The sequence below is a fragment of the Microtus oregoni genome, unplaced genomic scaffold, assembly GCF_018167655.1.
Source record: "Microtus oregoni isolate MIOR12 unplaced genomic scaffold, Mior012 000137F_ref0000512, whole genome shotgun sequence".
Taxonomy (NCBI): Eukaryota; Metazoa; Chordata; class Mammalia; order Rodentia; family Cricetidae; genus Microtus; species Microtus oregoni.
In genome coordinates, this window is record NW_024544787.1 from 633584 (window position 1) to 653188 (window position 19605).

Consider the following 19605-nt stretch of genomic DNA (forward strand, 5'->3'; position numbering starts at 1 on the left):
AGGAACATCAAAAGAGGAACATTGAAAGGGGAAAATCAAGAGAGCATTAGAGAGAGCATAGGAAGAATAAATGGGACATGATAAAAAGATTTATGTCAGTTAATTTGTTTCATATTAGGATTTTGCCTGCTATAGTGGTCCTTTTGAATTGGAAATGTTTAGGGGGTTTACCTTGAGACTCTCCAGTGGTGGACCTCTCTACTGTCACGCTTTACGAAATCATAACCAACACTTTCACTTCAATAAATAAGAAAACTGTGATTAGTTAAGAAACAGACATTAGAATCACGCAGTCAGATTAGTACCAAAGCAGGAAGAGGAATGCATGTCTTTTTTTTTATTATTACATTATTAATACTAGGAATCAAACTTTCCACTTCCTCCCCCACCTCTCACTTCCTTCCCGCTCCACCACTCAACCTTCCCCTCTCCCCCTCCAGTCCAAAGAGGGCAGGGTACTCTGCCCTGTGGGAAGTCCAAGGCCCTCCCCCCTCCATCCAGGCTTAGGAAGGTATGCATCAAAATAGACTAGGATCCCAAAAAGCCAGTACATGCCTTAGAGACAAATCCTAGTGCTGTTATCATTGGCTTCTCAGTCTGCCCCAATTGTCAGCCACATTCAGAGAGTCCAGTTTGATATTGTGCTCATTCAGTCCCAGCTGGCCTTGGTGAGCTCCCATTAAATCAGTCCCACTGTCTCCGTGAGTGGACGCGACCCTCGTGGTCCTGACTTTTTTGCTCATGTTCTCCCTCCTTCTGCTCTTAATCTGGGCCTTGGGAGCTCAGTCCAGTGCTCCGATGTGGGTCTCTGTCTCTATCTCCATCTGTTACCGGATGAAGGTTCTATACCATCTTACACCTGTCAGAATGGCTAAAATCAAAAACACCAATGATAACCTATGCTGGAGAGGATGTGGAGTAAGGGGAACACTCATCCTTTGCTGGTGGGAATGCAAACTTGTACAACCACTTTGGAGATCAGTGTTATGGTTTCTCAGGAAGTTGAGAATCAACCTACCTCAGGATCCAGGAATACCACTGTTGGGAATATACCCAAGAGATGCCCAATCATACTACAAAACCATTTGTTCAACTATGTTAATAGCAGCATTATTTCTAATATCTAGAACCTGGAAACAACTTAGATGCCCCTCAATGGAAGAATGGATAAAGAAAATGTGGCACATCTACACATTAGAGTACTACTCAGTGGTAAAAAACAATGACATCATGAATTTTGCATGCAAATGGATGTAAATAGGAAACACTAGCCTGAGTGAGATAATCCAGACCCAAAAATATGAATATGGTATGTACTCACTCATTAGTGGATTCTAGCCATAAACAAAGAACTTTGAGCCTATGGTTCGTGATCCTAGAGAACCTAAGTAATAAGTTGAACCCGAACAAAAACATACATAGATCCTTCTGGAAATTGGATGCAGACAAGATTTCCAGGCAAAAGTTGGGAGTATGGTGGTAGGGGAAGGGGAAGGTGGGGGAGAGAGAAGGGAGAAGAGGAGGATTGGGGAGAGCTTTTGGGAGTGGGATGGTTGAGATGGAGGAATGACAGATATGGGAGCAGGGAAGAAGGTATCTTAATTAAGGGGGGCATTGTGGGGTTGACAAGAGGCTTGACTCTAGAGTGGGTCCCAGATGTTCACAGGGATGTCCCCAGCTAGGACCCTGAGCAGTGGAGGAGAGGGTGCCTTGTCCCGTAGTCAGACTGATTAATTATCTTGAGACATGCATATCTTACTTACAAATGCAGAACCTTTCTACCATAGCACTGTTCTCATTCCTTGCTTTCACTTGCCTTAAAATGTTGGTTAAGATGGAGTTCTTAAATTCTAACCATGCCATCACTAAATGCATCTCTCATGTGACAATCAGAAAACTTGAATAAGCAGATACCTTTGCATGTTGTGCAGTCTTCCATGAGAAATTCACAACTAAATCAGACATCAGAGATTTATTTGAGAAAAAATAATTAACTTTTTAAATATTTTGTGAACTGTTTATAGATTTGCTTTCTGGTATACCAACATTTACACATTATGTGGGAACAGATTTTTCATTTGAATGGCTGGTATAGATTGAGGATTGCTTGAAAACCTGGCCTGAAAGTAAAGCTCAGTAGTAGAGAGCTTTCCTAGCATGTAGTATAGAACAAAGTTTAAGGCCTAGTAGTACAACAAAAATGTTTAAAAAGTGAATTAAAATTTCAAAAACAGTACTTTTAAGCTGGGTTCAGAGCTCAGAGGCAGGACACTGTCCTACCATGCACAAAACACTGCACTTAATTTTTTGTGCCAACAGTTTATAAACACTATCCTGAACATGATATGGATCTTTTTATTGGTAACTCATACTCACCATGCAAAAAATAGTGATGGCTACTTCTTTGGGACATGACAGTGTGAGAGAAGTTAGATGCTTCTCTATGTAACCCCTGAAGGGCTTTCTTTTATTCTCCTTTTCCCCTGCATTAAGATTAATTGATTTTGTCTTCTTTTTCCTATCATCATATTGATCTATTTCAGTTTACTTCTTCCTGCTGTACTTTTCAGTGTTAATGTCCAATGCATCTTTCAAGTCTCATAGTCTGCCTTGAGGTTATGGGTAGAATAAAGTAACTCTTTATTTGTCTAAAGGAATGGGGCTTCACTGTAAGATAAGCACAAAATATAGCACAGTTGTGTATGACCTCTCATTTAACTTCTTGAGATTAGATTTATTTGACAACTACTAAATAAATGAAATATTACTATTAATGCCCTCTATTAGTACATAAAATATTTGAATACACATGTGCATTACTCATCTAAATTCAATGAAACATAATTAATCCAAAGTTATTTTTCTTGTAACTATGCATGATTTTCAAAACCTATATAACTGCTGCATATTTTTTCCTTTTATAGCAGCTACTTTGTGTGGCCTGTTGTTAAAATTCCAAAGATGAGTCTATCAACAAACAGCTAAAAAAATTAAATTGAAAATAAGCACATAATTATTTTAAAGGATATTTCTTCATGACTTTGTTACAAACACATAGCATTTATAAAACTAGTCCTCAATTACATTCAGAATAATTTCTGAAACTTTTTATCCTGATTATGTCACCACAAATATTTATGACTCATCACAGCATATGGTAGCATGCATGCAACAATGGATTTTTGAATGGAAATAAGACAGACTTATTGTGAGTGAACCCTATCTGTGTTTATTCCATATTTTCACAGTAAATTTTATTATCAGTTGAGTAAATGTTGTTTTATTTACAAGAAATAACTGTTATAAGTCATATTACTACTTACTGCCCATCTAGTTTTTGCTAAGCCTTGAATTTAGCAAAACTTTATCTATGCATACTATCTCATTAATAGTTGTGAGATTGATAATATAATTCCAAATTTACTGAAGAACCAATGGTTAGGATTTTGCTTTTTTTCCAAACAGAGTTGCAATTTTTCAACAAACAGGATTGTTTGCTTAGACACTTTGTCTTATTCTCTACCTTGTTCAACACTTAACAACTCTGAGATATTGTTTAAGTCATATTTGTTATCCAAACAACTATAAGCTTTCCATAATGAAAAAAATGAATTCTTTTTCTCTTTCCATTTCAACAGTAGCCCCATTAAGTCTAGATTACACATTAGGTATATAGGAGAAGACCTTCTGCTTTTCAATAGTTCATTTTTAGAAAGTTCCCTTTCTCGGTTAATCTGTATGTATTTTCCTGTTGACAGTGTAGGTAAGAGTCTTACAGCAAAGCATTTGATGCAGATGTGGAGGCACATGCCTGTAATGTGGGCACTTGGGGGGTTGAGCCCGGAAGAGCCTAGCCTGAGCTATATCGAACAAGTCCATTTTTTCTTTAAATAAAATATGATAGCAGAAAGAAAAGTAACAGAGCATGCAAACCAATCTTTCTGGTACTCAGAATAATTCCAGTGTCACTAAAAGAGCAGTACAATTTCTGAATCATAGGTTGTTCCCCTTGAATGATAGTAATTTACAGTGATGCTAGGATGACACCATTCTACTTAAAATTTTATGTCCTATGCTTACCTATAGCACAATAGTAATGATCCTTACCTTTCAATTTCCATACCCCTGACTAGTGCCTGTTTTGTAGTACTGTAATGAAATGACTGAGGTATAATAACTTTATAAAGAAAATTGGTTTTGTTAATTCACAGTTTAAAACTTCTATTAGCTGAGTCACTTCAGGGTGAACTGCTCTAATAGAAACAAATCATATTTTCAAATTGGAAGCTATAAAGGGATAATGGGTTTCCACAAGCCCTTCTGAGAATACTCTACCAGAGACCTAAGGATTTCTTGCTTTTCTTCACCACTTGAAGGACTACTACCTCCTTCTATCCTACTGAGACCCAAGCCTTCAACACATAAATCTTTGGACAGACAAGCAGCATACAAACCATAATGCCTAGCTTATTCTCCAGGCAAGGCTGTGAACTAAAGTAGCTGAGGAAATTCTGGGTGAAAATACTCTATAACTGAGTGATAGGAGTGGAATATACAGCTAACTAAACTTCATTCTTCTGCTGCTGGTTACAACTCTTATCAAAGCCACAATAATGGGGTGGGAGAGGTAGTTCAACAGTTACATGAACCTGCAACTATTCCAGAATCCTGGAGATTCCCAGTTCCTATTTGAAGAGGCTTGAGTGTATCTCAAGGAACAGCAAGATACTTTAGAATTTGACAAGAAGTAGTATCCTGGTTCCCAAAGTGTGTGGCAAAGGACACTGCTTCATGTGCTGTAGCATACTCTGAGGTTGTGTAGGGTGTTTTATGATTTTTATTGAGTTCAGTGATTTGTGAAGGAAAGCAGTAGTACCTGATATGTTTCAGACACCACACATGCCACCACTAGAGATGCTTTTAAATTTTATTAGATTATTTGACATTCCTCTTCTTTGCAAAGCTGTATTTTCAGCTGGTGGCAAGATTATAGAGAAGTTGAGTTGGGTCCTACAGACACACAGCTTTGGTGTGATTGCTTGTTTTTTAAGGTTGTTGCTTGTTTTCAAATTATGCATATTGTTTTTTAAATAGATAATATATATTGCCAAGAAATAAATACCTTAAAGTTCTGTAGGCCAAATTACTTAATAAACTACACCATCTGATACTTCTTTTGACATGTAAGTGCTGTTAAAAAACTGACACAAACTGATAAACGTTTTGGAGCCTCTAACCAAGAGGCTCTAAAGCACAGGTTCTCAACCTGGGATTCAAACAGTCTTGTCACAGGGGTTGCATATCAGATATTTATGTTTCAATTCATAATAGTAGTACAATTACAGTTGTGAAGTAGCAACAAAATAATTTTATGATTAGGGTCATCTCAACATGAGGGAATGAATATATTAAAGGCTTGCAGTATTTGGAAGGTTGAGAACTACTGCACTAGAGGTAATCAGATCATTCTTCCAAACAAGAAAATGCATTCTCTCAGGAATGAATGAAGAGAAACATTCAATAAACTTGGAAGAGTGATTTTCTTTGGCTGAAAACCAGAAAGACATATGGAAGAAATTTGAGTGCAGATGTGTTATATAGCATGTAGACATAAAAATTGAGGAACATCATAATTAGAATCATGGTACATAACCTATGCATTTATTTTTATTTGATCTCCAATTTCTCCCATTCTTCCTACCATTTTATCTTCATTTACTGCATCAGGTTCTGTTCTGAGTTATTTAGTAGATGTTACAAGAGACAAATATTAGATGAAAATAGTAATAATGCATGGTTCTTATAATCTCTTAAGGCTTAAACAGTGTCATGCCAAAACTTTTAAGTATCATTGCTTTTTCCAGTCAAAATGAATATATACTTAGATTCCATAGTAAATCTGTCTAATAAGTTATAGTGGAGTAAGACCTTAGAAAATGTTACATTGCAGTAGTAATTCACCAACCAAGGAAGTATCAGGTGAAGAAAAAATGTGGAGAACAAAAAGAACCAATTTGTAGAAAGATGATATTTTGGAATTTCATTGTTGTTTTGTTTCATTGTTTTTGAGACAGGGTCTCACCATATAGCTTTGACTGCCCTGAATTCACAGAGATCCTCCTGCTTCTGCCTTTGGAGTGCTGGGATCAAAAGTGTACTCTATTAACCATGCTGATGAGATTTAGTTTGATTGGTAAAAGTTCCCTGGCAGAATTCTGGGGCCTTTATGTGTACTATCATATCATCTACAAAGCAAAACGATGATTTCTTCCTTTCCAATTTGTATGTGGTTGATCTCCTTTTGTTATCTTATTGCTCTAGCTAGAACTTTGAGTACTATATTGAATAGATATGTAGCTAGTGGACAGCCTTGTCTTGTTCCTGATTTAAATGGAATTGCTTTTAGTTCCTCTCCATTTGATGTTGCCTGTTGGTTTGCTGTATATTGCCTGTAATATGTTTAGGTATGTCCCTTGTAACCCTTATCTCTCCAACACTTTTATTATGAAGGAGTGCTGATTTTTTGTTAAAAAATTTCAACATCTAATGAGAAGGTCATGTGTTTTTTTTTTCTTTCAATATTTTTATATAGTGGATTACATTAACAGATCTTTGCATGTTGGACCGTAACTGCATCTCTAGGATAAAACCTACTTGATCGTGGCAAATGATATTTTTTATTGTTCTTATTATTATATTTTTTCTCTTTGCTCCTCTCCCTTCCTCCCCTATCCCTTTTTACCCTCTTCCACAATCCCCACTCTCCCAATTTACTCAGTAGATCTTGTCTTTTTCTACTTCTCATATAGATTAGATCCATTTATGTCTCTCTTAGGGTCCTCATTGTTGTTTAGGTTCTCTGGGATTGTGATTTGTAGGCTGATTTTTTTTTCTTTGCTTTACGTTTAAAAGCCACATATGAGTGAGTACATATGATAATTGTCTTTCTGTGTCTGGGTTATCTCACTCAATATGATGTTTTCTAGATCCATACATTTGCCTGCAAATTTCAAGATGTCATAACTTTTGTTTTCCACTGTGTTAAGTACTACATTGTGTAAATGTACCAATTTTCTTTATCCATTCTTCTGCTGAGGGGATTTTAGGTTCTTTCCAGGTTGTGGCTATGACAAATAATGCTGCTATGAACATCTTTGAGCACATGTCCTTGTGGCATGATTGAGCATCCTTTGGGTATATACCCAAAAGTGATATTGCTGAGTCTTGAGGTAGGTTGTTTCCTAATTTTCTGATAAAGCATCATACTGATTTTCAAAGCACCTGTACCAGTTTGTACTCCCACCATCAATGCAGGAGTGTTACTCTACATCCTCTCAAGCATAAGTTGTCATCAGTGTTTTTGATCTTGGTCATTCTTACAGGTGTAAGATGAAATCTCGGTGTTGTTTTGATTTTCATTTCTCTCATGGCTAAGGATGTTAAGCATTTCCTTAAGTGTCTTGTAGCCATTTTAAATTCTTCTGTTGAGAGTTCTGTGTTTAGGTCTGTACCCCATTTTCAATTGGATATGTGTTCTTTTGATGACCAATTTCTTAAGTTCTTTGTATATTTTGGAGATCAGCCCTTGGTCTGATATAGGGTTGGTGAACATCTTTTCTTATTCTTTAGGCAGCTGTTTTTTTCTTTATGACAATGTTCTTTGCTTTACAGAATCTTTTCACTTTTAGGAGGTTCCATTTATTAATTGTTGCTCCCAATGTCTGTGCTGTTAGTGTTATATTTAGGAAGTGGTCTCCTGCGCCAATGCTTTAAAGTGAACTTCCTACTTTTCTTCTATCAGGTTTAGTGTGGTTGGTTTTATGTTGAAGTCTTTGATCCGTTTGGACTTGTGTTTTACGCATAATGATAAATATGGATCCATTTTCAATTTTGTACATGTTGATATCCAGTTATGCCAGCACCATTTGTTGAATATGCTTTCTTTTTTCATTTTATATTTCTGCTTCTTTGATTTTTCTGATGTGTTTTTGAATGTGATTTTCATGTATTTTTGAGTATATTTGCATTAATGTCCATGAGGTAATTTGGTCTGTAATTTTGTGGGGTTTTTTTTTTTTGAGTCTTTGTGTGGTTTGGGTATGAGAGTAACTCAAGAAAAGTATTTGACAATGTTCCTTTTATCCTATTTTGCGAAATAACTTGATGAATATTGATATTGGCTCTTCTTTGAATGTCTGGTATAACTCTATTCTAAAATTTTCTGGTCCTGGGCTTACTTTTGATGACTGCTGCTTCTATTTCTTAGAGTTTATGGGTCTATTTAAATTATTAATCTCATCCTGATTTAACTTTTGTAAGTGTTATCTGTTAAGAAATTTGTCCATTTCTTTTATATATTTTAGTTTTGGGAATTCTTTTGATTCTTTGGATTTCCTCAATTTTTCTTTTTTTTATATTGATTTTTTTTTATTAAGAAAAGAAGAAAAAAAAAACATAAACAAAAAACAAGTTTCCACTTCCTCCCAGCCTCCCATTTCCCTCCCCCTCCTCCCACCCACTCCCCCTCCTCCCACCCTTCTCCCCCTGCTCCCACCCTTCTCCCCCTCCCCCCACTCCTCTCCCCCTCCCTCTCCAGTCCACAGAGCAGTCCGGGTTCCCTGCCCTGTGGTAAGTCCTAGGTCCTCCCCCCTCCGTCCATATCTAGGAAGGTGAACATCCAAACTGGCTAGGCTTCCACAAAGCCAGCTCATTAAGTAGGATCAAAACCCCATGCCATTGTCCTTGGCGTCTCATCAGCCCTCATTGTTCGCCATGTTCAGAGAGTCCGGTTTTATCCCATGCTTTTTCGGTCACAGTCCAGCTGGCCTTGGTGAGCTCCCAGTAGATCAGCTCCACTGTCTCAGTGGGTGGGTGCACGCCTCGTGGTCCCCACTTCTTTGCTCATGTTCTCCCTCCTTCTGCTCCTCATTGGGACCTTGGGAGTTCAGTCCAGTGCTCCAGTGTGGGTCTCTGTCTCTATCTCCATCCATCACCAGATGAAGGTTCTATGATGATATGCAAGATATTCGTCAGTATTGCTCTAGGATAGGGTCATTTCAGGTTCCCAATCCTCAGCTGCCCAAGGAACTAACTGGGAACCTCATCTTGGGCACTTGGGAGCCCCTCTAGGGTCAAATCTCTTGCCCACCCTAAAGTGGCTCTCTTAACTAAGAATTGTGGTTCCGTGCTCCCCTATCCACCTTTCCTTTATCCCAATTCTCCTGATTCCCCAAGTCCCCCCTCCTTCCCTTCTACCTTTTCTCTCCCCATCTCCCCTTACCCCCATCCCACCCCACCCCCAAGATCCCAATTTTCTCCCCGGCAATTTTGTCTACTTCCCATAGGCAAGAGGATAACTATATGTTTTTCCTTGGGTTCACCTTCTTACTTAGCTTCTTTAGGTTCACCTATTGTTGACTCCGTGGCCCTTATTTATGGCTAGAAACCAATTATGAGCAAGTACATCCCATGTTCATCTTTTTGGGTCTGGGACACCTCACTCAGGATAGTGTTTTCTGTTTCCATCCATTTGCATGCAAAATTCGAGAAGTCATTGTTTTTTACCGCAGCATAGTACTCTCACGTGTATATATTCCGTACTTTCTTCATCCATTCTTCCATTGAAGGGCATCTAGGTTGTTTCCAGGTTCTGGCTATTACAAATAATACTGCTATGAACATAGTTGAACAAATGCTTTTGTCATTTGATAGAGCATCTCTTGGGTATATTCCCAGGAGTGGTATTGCTGGGTCCAGGGGTAAGTTGATCCCGAATTTCCTGAGAAACCGAAACACTGACTTCCACAGTGGTTGCACAAGATTGCATTCCCACCAGCAATGGATGAGGGTACCCGTTCCTCCACAGCCTCTCCAGCAAAGGTTATCCTTGGTGTTTTTGACTTTAGCCATTCTCACAGGTGTAAGATGATATCTCAAAGTTGTTTTGATTTGCATTTCCCTGATTGGAAGGAAGTTGAGCACGACTTTAAGTGTCTTTTGGCCATTTGAACTTCCTCTGCTGAGAATTCTCTGTTCAGTCCAGTGCCCCATTTTTTAATTGGGTTAATTAGCATTTTAAAGTCTAGTTTCTTGAGTTCTCTATATATTTTGGAGATCAGACCTTTGCCTGTTGTGGGGTTGGTGAAGATCTTCTCCCAGTCAGTAGGTTGCCTTTGTGTCTTAGTGACTATGTCCTTTGCTTTACAGAAGCTTCTCAGTTTAAGTAGGTCCCATTTATTCAATGTTGCCCTTAATGTCTGTGCTTCTGGGGTTATACATAGGAAGCGATCTTCTGTGCCCATCTGTTGTAGGGTAATTCCCACTTTCTCTTCTATCCTTTTCAGTGTGTTCGGGCTGATATTGAGGTCTTTAATCCATTTGGACTTGAGTTTTGTGCACGGTGAAAGATGTGGGTCTATTTTCATTCTTCTACAGGTTGACATCCAGTTGTGCCAGCACCATTTGTTGAAGATGCTTTCTTTCTTCCATTGTATACTTTTAGCTCCTTGATCAAAAATGAGGTGTTCATAGGTTTGTGTGTTAAAATCCGGGTCTTCTATACGATTCTATTGGTCGACTTCTCTGTTTTTATGCCAGTACCACACTGTTTTCATTACTGTAGCTCTGTAATAGAGTTTGAAGTCAGGGATGGTAATGCCTCCAGAAGATCCTTTATTGTATAGGATTGTTTTGGCTATCCTGGGTTTTTTGTTTTTCCATATAAAGTTGATTATTGTCCTCTCCAGATCTGTGAAGAATTTTGATGGGATCTTGATGGGGATTGCATTGAATCTATAAATTGCCTTAGGTAGAATTGCCATTTTTACTATGTTGATCCTCCCAATCCAAGAGCAAGGTAGATCCATCCATTTTTTGGTATCCTCTTCAATTTCTTTCTTCAATGCCTTAAAGTTCTTGTCAAATAGATCTTTCACTTCCTTGGTTAGATTTACCCCAAGATATTTTATGCTGTTTTTGGCTATTGTGAATGGTGGAGCTTCTCTGATTTCCCTCTCTGCTTCCATATCCTTTGTGTATAAGAGGGCGACTGATTTTTTTGGAGTTGATCTTGAATCCTGCCACATTACTAAAGCTGTTTATCAGCTGTAAAAGTTCTTTGGTAGAGTTTTTGGGGTCGCTTATGTACACTATCATATCATCTGCAAATAACGAAAATTTAACTTCTTCCTTTCCAATTCGAATCCCCTTGATTCCATTATGTTGTCTTATTGCTATTGCTAGAACTTCAAGCACTATATTGAAGAGGTATGGCGATAGTGGACATCCTTGTCGTGTTCCTGAGTTAAGCGGGATGGCTTTGAGTTTCTCTCCGTTTAATTTGATGTTAGCTGTCGGCTTGCTGTATATAGCTTTTATTATATTTAGGTATGACCCTTGTATCCCTAATCTCTCCAAGACTTTTAACATAAATGGATGTTGAATGTTGTCAAATGCTTTTTCAGCATCTAATGAAATGATCATATGGTTTTTTTCTCTCAGTTTATTTATATGCTGGATTACATTGATAGATTTTTGTATGTTAAACCAGCCCTGGATCTCAGGAATGAAGCCTACTTGATCATAATTGATAATTTTTCGGATGTGTTCTTGGATTCGATTTGTCAGTATTTTGTTGAGGATTTTTGCGTCGATATTCATGAGTGAGATTGGCCTGTAGTTCTCTTTCCTGGTTGAGTCTTTGAGTGGTTTTTGTATCAGAGTAATTGTGGCTTCATAAAAGGAGTTTGGTAATGACCCTTCTGTTTCTATATTGTGGAATACATTAAGGAGTATAGGTATTAGATCTTCTTGGAAGTTCTGGTAGAATTCCGCATTGAAACCATCTGGTCCTGGCCTTTTTTTGGTAGGGAGGTTTTTGATAACCTCTTCTAATTCTTCGCGACTAACAGGTCTATTTAGATTGTTCACCACGTCCTGATTTAACTTTGGTATATGATATTTATCTAAAAAAGTATCCATTTCCTTTACATTTTCCAATTTTGTGGCATATAGGCTTTTGTAGTAAGATCTAATGATTCTCTGAATTTCCTCTGTGTCTGTGGTTATGTCCCCCTTTTCATTTCTGATTTTATTAATTTGCAAATTCTCTCTCTGCCGTTTGATTAGCTTGGATAGTGTTTTGTCAATCCTGTTGATTTTCTCCAGGAACCAGCTTTTTGTTTCATTGATTCTTTGTATTGTTTTCTGTGTTTCTATTTTGTTGATTTCAGCCCTCAGTTTGATTATTTTCAGTCTTCTACTCCTCCTAGGTGAGTCTGCTTCTTTTTTTCTAGAGCTTTCAGGTGGGCTGTTAAGTCTCCAATGTGAGCTTTCTCTGTTTTCTTTAAGTGGGCACTTAGTGCTCTGAACTTTCCTCTTAGGACTGCTTTCATAGTGTCCCATAAGTTTGAGTATGTTGTTTCTTTATTTTCATTGAATTCCAGGAAGACTTTAATTTCTTTCTTAATTTCTTCCTTAATCCAGGTATGGTTCAGTAGTTGACTGTTCAGTTTCCATGACTTTGTATGCTTTCTGTGGGTAGCATTATTGTTGAATTCTAACTTTAATCCATGGTGATCTGATAAGACACAGGTGGTTACTAATATTTTTTTGTAACTGTGGATGTTTGCTTTGTTACCGACTATGTGGTCGATTTTCGAGAAGGTTCCATGAGCTGCAGAGAAGAAGGTATATTCTTTCCTATTTGGATGGAATGTTCTATAGATGTCTGTTAAGTCCATTTGATTCATTACCTCCATTAATTCTCTTTTTTCTCTGTTAGGTTTCTGTCTGATTGACCTGTCCATTGGTGAGAGAGGAGTGTTGAAGTCTCCTACTATTAGTGTGTGCGGTTTGATGGCTGCCTTGAATTTTAGCAATGTTTCTTTTATGTACGTGGGTGCTTTTATATTAGGGGCATAGATGTTCATGATTGAGACTTCATCCTGATGAACTGTTCCTGTTATGAGTATAAAATGCCCCGCTCCATCTCTTCTGATTGATTTAAGTTTGAAGTCAACTTTGTTAGAGATTAGTATGGCCACACCTGCCTGTTTCTTAGGTCCATTTGCTTGATAGGCCTTTTCCCAGCCCTTTACTCTGAGTAGGTGCCTGTCTTTGTGGTTGAGGTGTGTTTCTTGTAAACAGCAGAATGTTGGATCCTGTTTTCTTATCCAATCTCTTAGCCTGTGCCTTTTTATAGGTGAGTTGAGTCCATTGACATTAAGTGATATTAATGACCAGTGGTTGTTAACTCCGGTCATTTTTTTTTAGTCGTAGAGTTTGTGTGTTTCCCTTCTTTGTTTTGTGTTGGTGAAGGGTCTCTAGATGTCTGAGTTATTGTGGTCATTGTTGGACTCCTTGGTTAGTGATTTTCCTTCAGTTACTTTCTGTAAGGCTGGATTTGTGGCTGCGTATTGTTTAATTTTTTTTTTATCCTGGAAAATTTTATTTTCTCCATTTATAGTGAATGAAAGCTTGGCTGGGTATGGTAATCTGGGCTTGCACCCATGGTCTCTCAGTTTCTGCAGTACATCTATCCAGGACCTTCTGGCTTTCATGGTTTCCATGGAGAAGTCAGGTGTAAGTCTGATAGGTTTACCTTTTTAAGTAACTTGGCCTTTTTCCTTTGCAGCTCTTAATATTCTTTCCTTATTCTGTATGCTTTGTGTTTTGATAATTATATGGCGAGGGGATGTTTTTTTTTTTTTTTGATCCAGCCTATTCGGTGTTCTGTATGCTTCTTGCACCTTCATAGGTATATCTTTCTTTAGGTTGGGAAAGTTTTCTTCTATAATTTTATTAAATATATTTTCTGGACCATTGAGCTGCCCTTCTTCTCCTTCTTCTACTCCTATTATTCTTAGGTTTGGTCTTTTTATTGTGTCCCTTATTACCTGAATGTTTTGTGATGAGAGTTTGTTGGACTTGCTGTTTTCTTTGATCAGTGTGTTTATTTTCTCTATGGTATCTTCAGAATCCGAGAATCTTTCTTCTATCTCTTGTATTCTGCTGGTTATGCTTGTTTCTGTAGTCTCTATTCGTTTACCTAGATTTTCCATGTCCAGCCGGCCCTCTGTTTGTGTTTTCTTCTTTGCCTCCATTTCAGTTTTCAGGTCTTGAACTGTTTCCATTATCTGTTTGATTGTTTTTCCTTGGTTTTCTAGGGTATCATTCACTGATTTATTCAATTCTTCAAACTTTCTGTTATATTTCTCATCCATTTCTATAAGGGCGTTTTTTACATGCTGTTTAAGGGTGTCAATCACTTTCATGAAGTCAATCTTTTCTCCTTCTTCTTGATTAAGGGGTTCTTGTCCTCCCGTTGTGAGGTCGCTTGTTTCTGGTGGCTTCATGTTGCATTTCAGCTTGTTGGGCGAATTCTTGCCTTGATGTCGGCCCATCTCTTCTTCCAAATGCTCCCTATGGGTCTTCTTTTACCGGATCAGGTCTCCTTGCCTACCAAACGCTGGCTCTCCCCAATGTTGGCTCTCCTGGCGCCGAGAGATCATGCCTCTGTGCTGGTTGGGCAGCTCGCAAACAAAGCACCTACCCCGCTTGGTGCAGGCAGGCCACAGAAACAAAGGAACTGCTGCCCGCCCGGGAGCCCTGAGTACTCGGACCCAGCGCCCAGATAGCCTGGGCTGGGCGATGCCACGCGCGCCAAAAGAGGGTGGTGGGGCCGAAGTTGGGAGGGCTCTGGATGGAAGCTGGGTTGGCCAGGAAGAAAGAGGCAGCACCCAGGGAGTAGAGGCCCTGCAGAGAGCCCAAGAAGGACAGGGGGCCAAGGAACCCCCCGAGCTCCCCGTCCCAGGCTGGCGCCGTGGGCGCGAAACTCACCCCAATTCTGGGTCTCCTGGCGCCGAGAGATCAGGCCTCCGTGCTGGTTGGGCAGCTCGCAAACAAAGCACCTACCCCGCTTGGTGCAGGCAGGCCACAGAAACAAAGGAACTGCTGCCCGCCTGGGAGCCCCGAGTACTCGCACCCAGCCTCCTCAATTTTTCTTATGTACCCTTTTTCATTTCTGACTTTCTTAATTTTAGTTTTCTCTCTCTTCAAGTCCCTCCAACCTCATTGCCAGACACAAGGACATGCCCTGTCCTGCCCTGCCCTTAGGGACTCTCGCTACTCAAGTGGAGACCACACTAGTCAGAAGAACATGTGCAGGCTATACTAGTCAGAAGAACAGTGACCCCTACTGCACCAAAGGTCAAGTTAACCTCCAGAAGGCAAACTCCCAACTTGGACAGAAGTTGGAGGGGCAGATGGAGGAATGGGTCTTGGGGAACAAAATCTGGTGAGTGTGACAGTTCAGCTGGCAGGCGTATCACTCACATGTTCTTCTGACTGGTGTGGCCTGCACCTTAGCAATGGAAGTCTAGCAGCATTTCAGGAAAGGCCCAGGAGTGGTGTGGGTTATCTTGATTTATTTTTAAACTGAAGATTGATCACCGAGCCTTACATATACTTAGCATTAACACCATGCTATATCTTTAGCTTCTAAGTTTGAATTTTAAATTCCTAATTCAAGTATATCCAGTCAGGAAAAGTCCTGAGGTAAGCCTTGTTGCCTCAATATTGTGCAGTGTTTGACCTGTACAGGTTCAAGCCAGACAGAGTCCCAGCATTGAGAACAGAAAATGTACATTCCCTAACCAAGAAGATATCTAAATTTTACATTGCTTGCAACAGAAAAATTAGTTTCCTCCAATGGAGTTTCACTACACTTACGAGTAGGCCCCATGTGCAGCAGTAGACAGTCAACTCAAATGAACTCAATGGTATTTTAGTAAATGTTCTGTCTCATTGCTTTGTTTGGGCATTTATTGTCTTACTGATCTTTTGCTTGTATATTATAGTTTCCAATTTTGTATTTCTATGGTGTTTGCTGGTGTGGATGTGTTTCTTGTGCTTTTTCTTTGTTTCACAAGTTGGTTTTTGTTGTATACTTATTTATTTTTTTCAAGACAGGGTTTCTCTGTGTAACAGTCCTAGTTGTCCTGGAACTAGCTCTTGTAGATCAGGCTGACCTGAACTCACAGAGTTCTGTCTACCTCTGCCTTCTGGGTGCTGGAATTAAAGGCATGCACCACAACTGCCCTACTCACCTATTTGTTTTCTAAAGAGAAAGAAAGAAAACATGAAGTTTGGCATCTAGGAAGGATCTGGGAGGCTTTGAGGAATGGGAAACTGTATTATATAATATATTAATATTTAATATATATATATATGAAGAAACGAACTACATAAAGAGATAATGTAACTTCATCCTGTAAGTTATAGCTGCCATATTCTACTCTATTAAAAATAAAAATAAAAAGTAATTTTTTATGTGTGTGTGCACACACATGGTCCATGGAGAATAGATGTAAAGTTTCTAACCTTCCACTGTGGATTTCAGGAATCAGAATCAGGTTTATAGGCTTGCTGGCAAGCACCTGATTAACTGTCTCATAAGCTCCCCATTCTTTTATTATTTTGCAGAGTCCATTAGATTTCCAAACCACTTTTTAAAATACTGTCAAATGTTCTTTTCTTATTTCTTATTCCCTGATATATGGCAGATACAACTTATCTATGATACTATTTTTTACTACTGGTCAAACTTTTACTTCACATAATATCTTCCATTTAAGTAGATTTGGCAAGGAGATAAGTTTTCTTGCCAACATCTAGAGTTCTTAGTATTATGTTACCTTGCTTCTTGGTAGAAGAAATACATAAGAGATGTTTATGTGGAATGCTTCTGGTAATTTGATTAGTCTGGAATTAGAAGTTTGTGTCCTGATATATCACCTTTCAGTTAGCTTGCTTTCTACTTTTAGGAGTGAGCTACTTTCCGTAACACTTATTTCCCATTTAGCTAGCATATGAGAAGATAATTTCCTCTTCATGGTATTTTGCTTTTTCTTGTTGAAAATTCAAAATCTCTTGTTGTGTATTATTTGATTTATGCTCAGGAAATGTGATATAAAAGCTGGTGATATTTTAAAATGAATTAACATATGTATTGTGTTCGAAATATGGATGATGAAAATTGGATCAAATTCTGATTCTTACTGAGAACTATATTCAGCACAGAACACTAGATTATTAGAGAGGGTGGGTGTGGGTCCAGAAAATCATATCCCCTTACATAAGAAACAGATGAAGAAGGGAAAAAAGATTGTCTTGGAAAAAAGAAGTCTTGATATAAATATGACCTGGGGCTAAAATGTTATCATTTTGTGAAATATGTCTTGGAAAGAATTCCATAGTCAAACCAAAACCAGACACACTCGTTTTTAAGATAATTGCAATGTACATATTAAATATATTTCAATATATACAAGTCACACAATAAAATATGTCTAAATCTGATTTAAAAAATGTTTTCCATAAACACTCAGAACCATCTTCAGAGGAACCGATCTTAGGATATTGGTTCTTAAACTGTGGTAATAGGAGGACTGCCTGGGAATTTATTACAAATACAACTTTTAAAAATGCGTTAAAAGGAGTAAAGCTAGGGAGAGGGAGAAAGGGAGGGGAGAGTAGGTAAGTTTGTTTAGCGTAAAGTGATGTGATTTTAAAATTACCATGTTTGCTTCAATGAAATCAATTATCCTGAAAATGATGACACATTTCGTCAATAGAACTGCACCTGTTGAAGATTATTTTATGACTAAGTTCAGGTTTGGAAACCTTTTCGTCTGGCCATGTAACTATACGTTGAAGATTGCGTTTTATGAAATTCAAATACAGATTAAGCTTTGTTAATTAAAATTTATCATCTAAATTGAAATGAATCATGTATATAAAATGTAAACCAAATCATGATGACCTCGTGCAGAAAAGAAGAAAATGGAACTTAATAAAAAGGATGCTGCATCTGTGTTTGCATGTGTTTACATGTGCACACATGCTAACAGTTGTTCATGAAAAATAATTTTCTTTAAATATGTTGAAATGAGATTAAATACCTTGAAGTACAGCTATACTATATTTAGAATGAAATTATTGCTACTGCTTTTTGAACTGAGATGTAGATAAATTTATTTTATATTTCATTTTTTCCAGAAAGTCCTATGGATTATATTATTTATCTTTTACAAGCTTCGAAGATCTGTAATGAGACTCTCACCATGTTAAGTCTTTTCTTTAAGTAACGGTTCTCTAAGTTTATATTATTAGGTCAATTGGATTTGTGTTTATTTTTAGGTAGGCAGAAACTGACCTTTGGTTTGCTTGCTGTATGCCTTGGAGTATCCACTTACAGTAATGAATATAAGTAACACTATCATTATTGCTATTTTTAAACACCCATGGTGCTCAAGAATCTGCTTAAGTCTGAATATAACATGGGTCATTATGTTACTGTTCCTTCCCAGAGCCATATGTACTAAAAGCATATATTCCCATTATGAAAAGCTATCAAATGCTTTCATTTGAAGTTAAACATTTTTTCATTCCTGGTTTACTGAAAGATGTTTAGAATATTGTCTGTGTTTTCTGAGGACAAACAGTTTTCTTCTTGTATATCAGTTTCCCACATGAGTTTCTTACTGTTGTTTTATGCTTATTATTATATCTCTTTTTAGTTTTCCTCACGGGAGAAAAGGCCAACTCAGTATTAAAACGCTACCCAAGAGCCAATGGGCTTTTTGAAGAAATAAGACAAGGCAACATTGAGCGTGAGTGCAAAGAAGAAGTCTGCACATACGAAGAAGCCAGAGAGGCTTTTGAAAATCACGAAAAAACTGTAAGTATACTGGTAACTCAAAACATGTTCACAGAATTGCTTACATTTTGATGTAGTTTTGAACTCTACATTTCTGAAGTACATGCACTGCTTTCAACTAAAAGTTGATTTACTGAAGAAATCTCCATGTAACATCTAATGAATAGTGTTCTGTATAGGAGAGAACTAGTTTACTCCCGTCTTTGTTGTTCTGTGTTTGAGGGCCATGTTTCCACAGTGCTCTGCTTGCTAGCAATTATTATAGTGGCAAGGCATCAAGTTCACCCAAGGCTTTGATCCAAAAGTAGATGTTCTCATTACGTTTTTATATCTAATGAGAGAGAGGGGATGGAGAAAAGTATGGGACACTGTTAGTGTTTTGATATTTTATTTATCCTGGACTGGAGGTATATAGCTCAGTGATAGGATGCTTCCCTTGCATACTTGAGACTCCTGGTTTCAACTATTGTACCAGAGAAAATCTGTTTTAGTTCTGTATACTTTTAGACTCTTCTTCTACATTTAACAAGACTACTTTACCTCACTTTACTCTGACAGCAAGCTATTCAGAGAACAGGGTTGGGAAAGCAAAAATAAGGATGTAAATTGTTAAGGTCTGTTCTACAGTTGGGAATTATAAAACCAGAGTTAGCTGGTTTGTAAAGATCCATGCCTGTGCATCAAGAAAATAATACCATATGCTAAATAAGTGTCATACAATGTGCTATAAGGACATCAAATAAGCTACAGTAACAGTGAGTACATACATGTTTCAAAGAAGGAGGATTTAATGTTTTGTTTAGTGAAGGAGGCTCTAGAGATGAAAGAAAAAAGGGTCTTGGAAATTTCGAGATTCTAGTGCCCAACACAAAAGCAAAATACGTTCA

The 19605-nt window shown here is 38.0% G+C and overlaps 1 protein-coding gene across 1 annotated transcript in view; it reads left to right on the forward strand.

Moving 5' to 3' along the window:
- The window catches only part of LOC121444684 (transmembrane gamma-carboxyglutamic acid protein 1), a 66873-nt gene that overhangs the window by 18130 nt on the left and 29138 nt on the right, over positions 1 to 19605 (forward strand). Inside the window, exon 2 of the mRNA XM_041646586.1 lies at positions 18579 to 18739. Within this exon, the coding sequence (XP_041502520.1) occupies positions 18579 to 18739 (161 nt within the window). The remainder of the gene's footprint in view (positions 1 to 18578; positions 18740 to 19605) is intronic.